The 11,115-nt window shown below is 51.6% G+C and overlaps 1 protein-coding gene across 1 annotated transcript in view; it reads right to left on the bottom strand.

Moving 5' to 3' along the window:
* LOC132460178 (sodium bicarbonate cotransporter 3-like) overlaps positions 1-11,115 on the bottom strand; it is a 33,155-nt gene that overhangs the window by 17,817 nt on the left and 4,223 nt on the right. Inside the window, 10 exon segments of the mRNA XM_060055241.1 lie at positions 1,089-1,117; positions 1,120-1,185; positions 1,188-1,208; positions 2,027-2,093; positions 2,095-2,199; positions 2,201-2,217; positions 2,501-2,661; positions 3,602-3,740; positions 4,500-4,643; positions 5,720-5,801. Of these exon segments, the coding sequence (XP_059911224.1) occupies positions 1,089-1,117; positions 1,120-1,185; positions 1,188-1,208; positions 2,027-2,093; positions 2,095-2,199; positions 2,201-2,217; positions 2,501-2,661; positions 3,602-3,740; positions 4,500-4,643; positions 5,720-5,801 (831 nt within the window).

The following is an 11,115-nucleotide window of genomic DNA, read 5'->3' as shown; positions in this document are numbered from 1 at the left end:
CAGGGACACCACAGGACAGGATTCATGCTGGATGTTCACAGACAACAGACACAACAGTCTCCCCCTCCTCCTCCGTCAGTAGTAGGCCCATGATGAAGCCATCTCGTACCAGGGGTCATCACAACAACACCGACAACAACAACAACAACAACAACAACAACAACACTAGACTCCACACACTTCAGTTGATCGGAGACACACGGCCAGAGACACTGCAACACTGTCACAACACGGAGGACACCGATTGGTCCACAGCCAGTGACGGACAGGGGGGCGGGACTTACGATAGGCCTCGCCCAGGAACCACAACTACAGTGACAGTCCTGCCGGAGACACAGAGCCGCCGCGGATCAACCAGGGCAGAAGACAGAACAGAGGGAAGGCCGCTGAGGCCCTGAGAGGGATTCAACTAACTACCCTCAGGTCCTCCCCGCATCGAAGAGCGTTGTCGACACGTCGCCCACGTCCGCAGTGGACTCGAGAAAAGTTGTTTTTCATTACTAATTATCTTAAAGTCGCGATGTGTACGATTGAAACCTCTCCTTTGAATAAAGACTAGCAGTTCGGTCCTCTTACGGTCTGTGCAACTGAGTGACAACAACTGAGCTTGGATGGCTTGGTGGGAGGGGTTACTGGTAAGTAGGAGGGGTTAAGGTGGTGGGAGGGGTTAGGGTGAGTGGGAGGGCTTCAGGGTGTGTGGGAGGAGTTCAGGGTGAGTGGGAGGGTTAAGGGTGAGTGGGAGGGAGTTCAGGTAGGTGGGAGGGGTTCAGGGTGAGTGGGAGGGGTTCAGGGTGAGTGGGAGGAGTTCAGGGTGAGTGGGAGGGGTTCAGGGTGAGTGGGAGGGTTTCAGGGGAGTGGGAGGGAGTTCAGGGTGAGTGGGAGGGGTAACAGGGTGAGTGTGAGGGGTTAGGTGAGTGGGAGGGTTCAGGGTGAGTGGGAGGGATTAAGGGTGAGTGAAGGGGTTATGAGTGAGTGGAGGGGTTTAGTTGTGTCGATACACGATTATTTAATCCAAGAGAGGGGCACGGGCTGATCAGCATGTACTTCTGTAGACTATATCTGAAGAAGGGGAGGAGGGGGGGCGATACCTTGCTGAAGTCCACAGTGCTGTTCTCCTGCTCCCTCCTCCTCCTCCTGGGGGTACCGCGGCCCTCCAGGACTTGCTTTGGTCCAGGTTCCCGGGGCCGACTGGGGCGACGCCAGCAGACCTGTTCCTAAAGGAGGTGGGAGGAGGAGAATGGGGGAGGGGGACACAGGGGGAGGAGGACACAGTGGGGGGGAGAACGGGGGGAGACCAGAGTCGGGATGGGGGAAGGGAGAGAAGAGAGGAGGGTTGAGGAGGAGGATTGAGGAGCAGGGAGGAGGAGGCCCGGGGTCGCTGGGGTTCGAGGTGCGGACTGGAAGGAGGTGTTTATTAATGAGGGTTTATTGAATGCTATCACATCACCCCGCGGGGTTGCACAGCTTCCTGTACACTCACAGGAAACAGGAAGCAAACACACCGATTCAGCTCAGTTTCCCTAAAACACTGAGATGTGTGTGTGTTATGTGTGTGTGTGTGTGTGTGTGTGTGTGTGTGTGTGTGTGTGTGTGTGTGTGTGTGTGTGTGTGTGTGTGTGTGTTCATTCGATGTTATCACAGGGTCACACAACTCTCCTGCAGAACAGAGCTGGGACAAACACAAAACCCCAACATCAATCCCAACCCTCTCTCTCTCTCTCTCTCTCTCTCTCTTCTCTCTCTCTCTCTCTCTCTCTCCTCTCTCTCTCTCTCTCCTCTCTCTCTCTCTCTCTCTCCCCCTCCCTCCCTCCCTCTCTCTCTCCCCCTCCCTCTCTCTCTCTCTCTCTCTCTCTCTCTCTCTCTCTCTCTCTCTCTCTCTCCCCCTCCCCCCCCCCACTCTCTCTCCTCTCCTCTCTCTCTCTCGTCTCTCTCTCTCTCTCTCTCTCTCTCTCTCTCTCTCTCTCTCTCTCTCTCTCTCTCTCTCTCTCTCTCTCTCTCTCTCTCTCTCTCTCTCTCTCTCTCTCACCATTGCGCTCCAGCAGGTGGGGGTCTGACTGCCTCTTGCCGATGTCGGCGAAGGAGCGCACGAGGGGGAATGCGGTTGCTCAGCTTCTTCTCGTTCTGGTGGTGGTGGCGCCTCAACATGGCCTCCTTCACCTTGTCCTCCACCCCTGCCTCCAGCTGCCCCGACGCTAGCATGGCTGTCAATCACCATGTCTGTAGAGACACACACACACACAGGTCAGCCACCACGCTCTGTGAGGTCACGTCAGCCGCCATGACTGTAAGGTCGAGGTCATGTCAGCCACCATGTCTGTGAGGTCACGTCACGCCAGCCACCATGTCTGTAAGGTCGAGGTCACGTCAGCCACCATGTGTGTAAGGTCCAAAGGCGGAGGCCCAAGAGTCCGAGTTAAGACTGGAGGACCGGTTGGCCCTCAGAACACTGGGTTCCGGTCCAGTCCAGCTCCAGAGTGCTAACGACGCGCTGCCCACGGACCTGCGATCTCCTCCAGCGTGCCGGCCCTCATGTCCAGCAGCACGGTGCCGTTGGTGATGCAGGAGCGCAGCTCGAACAGGCTGTGCAGCGACAGCGTCGCCACGTAGGGCTTACTCCAGCGCTCGCCCCCGTCCTCAACGTCCTCCTCGAACTTCAGCCACCTGCAGCCAGCAACCAATCAGCGAACAATCAATAAACAAACAGTCAATCAATAAACAAACAGTCAACCAGTAAAAAAACAGTCAACCAATTAAGGAACAGTCAATCAATAAACGAACAGTCAATCAAAAAACAAACAATCAATAAATAAACAAACAATCAATAAATAAACAATCAGTCAACCAATAAACAAACAGTCAACCAATAAATGAACAGTTAACCAATAAACGAACAGTGAATCAATAAACGAAAAGCCAACGATAAACGAACAGTCAATCAATAAACAAACAGTCAGTCAATCAACAAAAAGAACAACCAATCAATAAACAGTCAATCAATCAACGAACAGTCAATCAAACAAACAATCAATAAATAAACAAACAGTCAACCAATAAACAAACAGTCAATCAATAAATGAACAATCAATAAATAAACGAACAGTCAACCAGTAAACAAACAGTCAATCAATAAACGAACAGTCAACCAACCAATAAAAGAACTGTCAACCAATACACAAATTGTCAATCAATCAACGAACAGTCAATCAATCAACGAACAGTCAATCAATAAACAAACAGTCAATCAATGCACCTGATGTCACCCATCAGCTGACACCCCAACACTACAACAACCAACCAATAAAGGAACAATCAATCAATAACCGAACAATCAATCAATACAAGAAACAGTCAATCAATACACCTGATGTCACCCATCAGCTGACACCCCAACACACCAACAACCAATGCAGTTAAGAACAGTGCTTAGCATGGTGCAGCGTCTTATCCTAGTTATCTCTGTTGTATACGGGGAACGGGTTCGCCTAGTCATCGTCAGTGCTTGGTTCCATCAACATCCTTACTGTACTGACAGAGATACATTAATGGTTTCTCTTCTTCTGACAAATGGACTTCTTGTGAGTCAGGGCGGCCTGGTGCTCACCTGGCGGTCTCCTTCCACTCCTGGCCCTGGCCGTCCCTGAAGGCCAGCTCGTCCAGCTCGGTGAACAGGTCGTGGGGGACGTGCTCCTCGTCATCGTCGTCCATCCCCAGGATGAACTGCACCCTCTGGGACGGCGTGTCTGGGGGCAGGGCCGGAGGTCAGGGTCAGAGGTCAGAGGTCAGAGGTCAGGACCAGAGGTCAGCGTTAGGATGCACTGCAGGCCACTGAACCACATGGTCCTCTAGATGTACTCCGTCATTGGGGGTCTATTCCTATTGTAGTTGGGGGTCTAGATGGGGACCTGGTTGGGGGTCTAGGTGGGGTTCTAGATGGGGACCTGGTTGGGGGTCTAGGTGGGGTTCTAGATGGGGACCTGGTTGGGGGTCTAGGTGGGGTTCTAGATGGGGACCTGGTTGGGGGTCTGGTTGGGGACCTGGTTGGGGGTCTGGGTGGGGGTCTAGATGGGGACCTGGATGGGGGTCTAGGTGGAGTTCTAGATGGGGGTCTGGTTGGGGGTCTAGGTGGGGTTCTAGATGGGGACCTGGTTGGGGGTCTGGTTGGGGGTCTGGTTGGGGACCTGGTTGGGGGTCTGGGAGGGGGTCTAGATGGGGACCTGGTTGGGGGTCTAGATGGGGACCTGGTTGGGGGTCTAGATGGGGACCTGGTTGGGGGTCTAGATGGGGGTCTGGTTGGGGGTCTAGATGGGGGTCTGGGTGGGGGTCTAGGTGGGGGTCTAGATGGGGGTCTAGATGGGGGTCTAGATGGGGACCTGGTTGGGGACCTGGTTGGGGTTCTAGATGGGGGTCTGGGTGGGGGTCTAGGTGGGGGTCTAGATGGGGGTCTAGATGGGGGTCCGGTTGGGGGTCTAGGTGGGGTCTAGATGGGGGTCCGGTCCTACCGTTGCTCGGTGACTCCCGGCCGTCCTCGTGGTCGGAGCTGCGCTCTCGTCTCTTCCTGTGATGCTTGTTGCCGCGGTGACGGTGTCTCCTCCTGCTCTGCCGACCCATGGGCACGTGCACGCCCACATAGACGGCCCTGTGACCTGAGGAGTCAGTACATCTGAGTCAGTACTGAGTCAGTACCGCTGGGTCAGTACTGAGTCAGGGTCAGTACAGAGTCAGTACCATTGGGTTAGTACCACTGGGTCAATATATACTGGGTTAGTACTGAGTCAGTACCACTGAGTCAGTACCACTGAGTCAGTACTGCTGGGTCAGTACTGAGTCAGGGTCAGTACAGAGTCAGTACCATTGGGTTAGTACCACTGGGTCAATATATACTGGGTTAGTACTGAGTCAGTACCACTGAGTCAGTACCACTGAGTCAGTACTGCTGGGTCAGTACTGAGTCAGGGTCAGTACAGAGTCAGTACCATTGGGTTAGTACCACTGGGTCAATATATACTGGGTTAGTACTGAGTCAGTACCACTGAGTCAGTACCACTGAGTCAGTACCGCTGGGTCAGTACTGAGTCAGTACTGAGTCAGTACTGAGTCAGTACCACTGAGTCAGTACTGAGTCAGGGTCAGTACTGGTTCAGTACCACTAGGTTAGTTAGGTGAGTGGATCTCACACTAAGCACCAATCCTTCTCTGAAGAGCAGGAGGAGAAGTAGAGACTCAGGGGGAGGTCCAGGCTGACCTGAGGGCGTCTCACACTCAAGATCACCGGCACGCACGTGTGGGTGTGAGTGAATGTGAGTGAGTGACTGAGTGACCGACTGACTGACTGGCTGACTGAAGGACTGACTGAAGGACTGACTGAAGGACTGACTGAAGGACTGACTGAAGGACTGACTGACTGACTGACTGTCTGACGCCTCGTGCCCACTGCACCGTCAGTCAAAGGACTCAGAAGGCGTGGCTGACGGATGGGGGTGGTTTCCAGGGTCGTCAGAGCCCGAGTCGCGTCACAGTGCTTAAATTTGCATACGTGATCTGATTGGATGACGGATCCGTCGCCGCCGAAAAGGTTGAACATTTTTCAACTTTTTGACGGAGCGCACGGATCCACAATGCATTGCGCGTCCGTCCCCATCAAAGTCAATGGGGATCAGTCAACGGACAGAGGTAGTGGGCACGAGGCGTAACTGACTGACTGACTGACTGACTGACTTACTCTCCAGCTCCTCCTTCTCGAAGTTGGTGTGAAGCGTGGAGCTGGTCTTCCCCAGGTCCACCACCGCCTCCTCATCGTTCCCCTGCACACACACACACACACACACACACACACACACACACACACACACACACACACACACACACACACACACACACACACACACACACACACACACACACACACACACACACACACACACACACACACACACACACACACACACACAAGGAAAAAACCGAACGATTAACTGCGAATACGTAAGGCTTCGGGTTGGGGCATTAAAGTCCACAATAGATACCCCGACAGAGACACACACAGAAACGACATGGACCAGCGTCCGGTTACCGTACTGCAGTTATAGAGACAGCAGGGCAAACCTTGTTAAACCCCACCGGCGCCCGACCGGTCAGTCACCCTGTTGGGCTCCAACACGCTGCCTCAACAAACATAGAAGCCCCGCCCAAACCAAACACACCCACCCTAACACAGGAAGTGGTAGGAGCACACAGGAAGTGACAGGAACGGCTGGTTGTTGACCAAACGTTCACACAATACTGGCTGATCAAGGGAAACTTGAACTGCCTGAAAGCGAGACAGTTTGAACAGCGCCACACATTTGACTAATAGGCCAGGACAGAGGTTAGCGTGTTTACTCCCAGATGAAAGGTCCTATCCCCTACCTGCTCCTTAATGACCTGTCTCTGTACTGTCTAACCCCTGCCTGCTCCTTAATGACCTGTCTCTGTACTGTCTAACCCCTACCTGCTCCTTAATGACCTGTCTCTGTACTGTCTAACCCCTGCCTGCTCCTTAATGACCTGTCTCTGTACTGTCTAACCCCTACCTGCTCCTTAATGACCTGTCTCTGTACTGTCTAACCCCTACCTGCTCCTTAATGACCTGTCTCTGTACTGTCTAACCCCTACCTGCTCCTTAATGACCTGTCTCTGTACTGTCTAACCCCTGCCTGCTCCTTAATGACCTGTCTCTGTACTGTCTAACCCCTACCTGCTCCTTAATGACCTGTCTCTGTACTGTCTAACCCCTACCTGCTCCTTATAGACCTGTCTCTGTACTGTCTAACCCCTACCTGCTCCTTAATGACCTGTCTCTGCACTGTCTAACCCCTACCTGCTCCTTAATGACCTGTCTCTGTACTGTCTAACCCCTACCTGCTCCTTAATGACCTGTCTCTGTACTGTCTAACCCCTACCTGCTCCTTAATGACCTGTCTCTGTACTGTCTAACCCCTACCTGCTCCTTAATGACCTGTCTCGGTACTGTCTAACCCATACCTGCTCCTTATAGACCTGTCTCTGTACTGTCTAACCCCTACCTGCTCCTTAATGACCTGTCTCTGTACTGTCTAACCTCTACCTGCTCCTTAATGACCTGTCACTGTACTGTCTAACCCCTACCTACTCCTTAATGACCTGTCTCGGTACTGTCTAACCCTTAACTCCTCCTTAATGACCTGTCTGTGAACTGTCTAACCCCTACCTGCTCCTTAATGACCTGTCTCTGTACCGTCTAACCCCTACCTGCTCCTTAATGACCTGTCTCCGTACTGTCTAACCCCTACCTACTCCTTAGTGACCTGTCTCTGTTCTGTCCAACCCCTACCTGCTCCTTAATGACCTGTCTCTGTACTGTCTAACCCCTACCTGCTCCTTAATGACCTGTTTCTGTACTGTCTAACCCCTACCTGCTCCTTAATGACCTGTCTCTGTACTGTCTAACCCCTACCTGCTCCTTATGGACCTGTCTCTGTACTGTCTAACCCCTACCTGCTCCTTAATGACCTGTCTCTGTACTGTCTAACCTCTACCTGCTCCTTAATGACCTGTCACTGTACTGTCTAACCCCTACCTACTCCTTAATGACCTGTCTCGGTACTGTCTAACCCATAACTGCTCCTTAATGACCTGTCTGTGAACTGTCTAACCCCTACCTGCTCCTTAATGACCTATCTCTGTACTGTCTAACCCCTACCTACTCCTTAATGACCTGTCTCTGTACTGTCTAACCCCTACCTACTCCTTATTGACCTGTCTCTGTTCTGTCCAACCCCTACCTGCTCCTTAATGACCTGTCTCTGTACTGTCTAACCCCTACCTGCTCCTTAATGACCTGTCTCTGTACTGTCTAACCCCCACCTGCTCCTTAATGGTCTCTGTACTGTCTAACCCCTACCTGCTCCTTAATGACCTGTCTCTGTACTGTCTAACCCCTACCTGCTCCTTAACGACCTGTCTCTGTACTGTCTAACCCCTACCTGCTCCTTAATGACCTGTCTCTGTACTGTCTAACCCCTACCTGCTCCTTAACGACCTGTCTCTGTACTGTCTAACCCCTACCTGCTCCTTAATGACCTGTCTCTGTAATGTCTAACCCCTACCTGCTCCTTAATGACCTGTCTCTGTACTGTCTAACCCCTACCCGCTCCTTAATGACCTGTCTCTGTACTGTCTAACCCCTACCTGCTCCTTAATGACCTGTCTCTGTACTGTCTAACCCCTACCCACTCCTTAGTGACCTGTCTCTGTACTGTCTAACCCCTACCTGCTCCTTAATGACCTGTCTCTGTACTGTCTAACCCCTACCTGCTCCTTAATGACCTGTCTCTGTACTGTCTAACCCCTACCTGCTCCTTAATGACCTGTCTCTGTACTGTCTAACCCCTCCCTGCTCCTCACTGACCTGGGTACTGTCTAACCCCTACCTGCTCCTTAATGACCTGTCTCTGTACTGTCTAACCCCTACCCACTCCTTAATGGTCTCTGTAATGTCTAACCCTACCTGCTCTAATTCCCTCACTCTGGATAAAAGCGTCTAAATTGTCTATATGTAACTGGGATATTATGGGATGGACTGGGAGTCCCATCTGGCCCGGCCCTGAGCTAGGAGCCAAGGCGCTACCCAGAAGGCACTCTGTTGTGGCGTGATGCGGGAGCGTTGTCGAGGAGACGTGGGGAGACATCCTGCCCGGGGAGAGAGATGAGGAGGAGGAGAGGTCCCTCACGGTGGCAGTGCAGACTGGGCTCCATGGACCAGAGCTCACAGCTCCACGGTGATGACACATGAAGGAGCAGGTGGGGGGGGGGAAGCTGACGGGGAAGCTACAGCTAGTAGAATCTATCAGCTGGGAGTCGTTACACTTCCTCTATCTCACTTCCCCTTTTACCATTTCATCGGAATCCCGGCCATTTGAATAGTAAAAATAGGCATTCATCCATTCATCCATTCTTTCATCCATCCATCCATCCATCCATTCATTCCGTAGCATCCACAGTTCTGTTTCATTCTCCGGTTCCAGAGTGAGAGCTCTCTGACTGTTAGGGAAACAATCCGAAACTCACTGAAGGCTTTCCATAAGCTGTAGATGGTGCATAGTAGGTAGGGGTTAGACAGTATAGAGACAGGTCATTAAGGAGCAGGTAGGGGTTAGACAGTACAGAGACAGGTCATTAAGGAGCAGGTAGGGGTTAGACAGTACAGAGACAGGTCATTAAGGAGCAGGTAGGGGTTAGACAGTACAGAGACAGGTCATTAAGGAGCAGGTAGGGGTTAGACAGTACAGAGACAGGTCATTAAGGAGCAGGTAGGGGTTAGACAGTACAGAGACAGGTCATTAAGGAGCAGGTAGGGGTTAGACAGTACAGAGACAGGTCATTAAGGAGCAGGTAGGGGTTAGACAGTACAGAGACCGGTCATTAAGGAGCAGGTAGGGGTTAGACAGTATAGAGACAGGTCCATAAGGAGCAGGTAGGGGTTAGACAGTACAGAGACAGGTCATTAAGGAGCAGGTAGGGGTTAGACAGTACAGAGACAGGTCATTAAGGAGCAGGTAGGGGGACAGTACAGAGATAGGTCATTAAGGAGCAGGTAGGGGTTAGACAGTACAGAGACAGGTCATTAAGGAGCAGGTAGGGGTTAGACAGTACAGAGACATGTCATTAAGGAGTAGGTAGGGGTTAGACAGTACAGAGGCAGGTCATTAAGGAGTAGGTAGGGGTTAGACAGTTCACAGACGGGTCATTAAGGATAAGTTAGGGGTTAGACGGTTCACAGACAGGTCATTAAGGAGCAGGTAGGGGTTAGACAGTTCACAGACAGGTCATTAAGGAGCAGGTAGGGGTTAGACAGTTCACAGACAGGTCATTAAGGAGCAGGTAGGGGTTAGACAGTACAGACACAGGTCATTAAGGAGCAGGTAGGGGTTAGACAGTACAGAGACAGGTCATTAAGGAGCAGGTAGGGGTTAGACAGTACAGAGACAGGTCATTAAGGAGTAGGTAGGGGTTAGACAGTTCACAGACAGGTCATTAAGGAGCAGGTAGGGGTTAGACAGTACAGAGACAGGTCATTAAGGAGCAGGTAGGGGTTAGACAGTTCACAGACAGGTCATTAAGGAGCAGGTAGGGGTTAGACAGTACAGAGACAGGTCATTAAGGAGCAGGTAGGGGTTAGACAGTACAGAGACAGGTCATTAAGGAGGAGGTAGGATGAATGTCTGAATGTGTGAAAGGGTTTATAGATAGACAGACACACAGACAGATCAGGTCAGTGAGAGAGAGAGATCATGACAGACAGACAGATTATGACAGACAGGCAGACAGACAGATAGACAGGAAGTCTGAGAGGGAGAACATGACACAGACTCCTTCCTGTTGCGACCATAGAGGGAGCAACAGCTAACAACCAAATGATTTACATAGAGGCTGCCCAGTATATTTACTCTGAGACGCTGCTTATTTAAATACCAACAGCAGGTCAGCAGACAGTTAAGATTCATCCGGACAAATGTTTACTACGACCAGCAGCTTAAGTGCTGTTTCATGTTGATCTTAAAGCGTGCGCTTTGCTCATAAATAAGAGAGAGTGGGACAACTCACTTTGTCCCACGGTCCAAACATCCTGACATCTTGCCAAAGTCCCCACAAGAGAAGGTATTTATGGCTGTAGAAAAGGCCAAAGACGGCCACCATTAGTGAGGTATCACTAAACTAACATTGAGCTGACATTAAGCTTGTCGGGCTAGCGCTAAAGTAGTTATGTCGTTAAAGAGATCCTGTCCAGCAGTGAACCGGCTCCTGTGTGGGTTCAGCTCATTCAAGGAATCCATCTCCTGCTCGTTCACACTGCTGCTGCTGAAGAGAGAGCTCAACGGCTATCTCCGTAGTCTGAAAACGGTATCCTCCCTCCGCAACACAGAGCTCTGTCAGAACCACTCCAAACATAGGGTTCACCGTCACAAACCACGACAAACCATTCAATCCGCCTGTGTGTAATTAATGCCAGTTCAAAGTTTGAACAGGGTCAGGAACCGCAGGGCTGTGGTGCCCAGGGGAGGGGATTCTATTGGAATGCGGCCGGTGTGTGAAGTCAGACAG

The sequence above is a fragment of the Gadus macrocephalus genome, chromosome 6 (assembly GCF_031168955.1).
Source record: "Gadus macrocephalus chromosome 6, ASM3116895v1".
Classification (NCBI taxonomy): Eukaryota; Metazoa; Chordata; class Actinopteri; order Gadiformes; family Gadidae; genus Gadus; species Gadus macrocephalus.
Note: the sequence above shows the minus strand (reverse complement) of the source record. Positions and strands in the feature narration are given on the sequence as shown.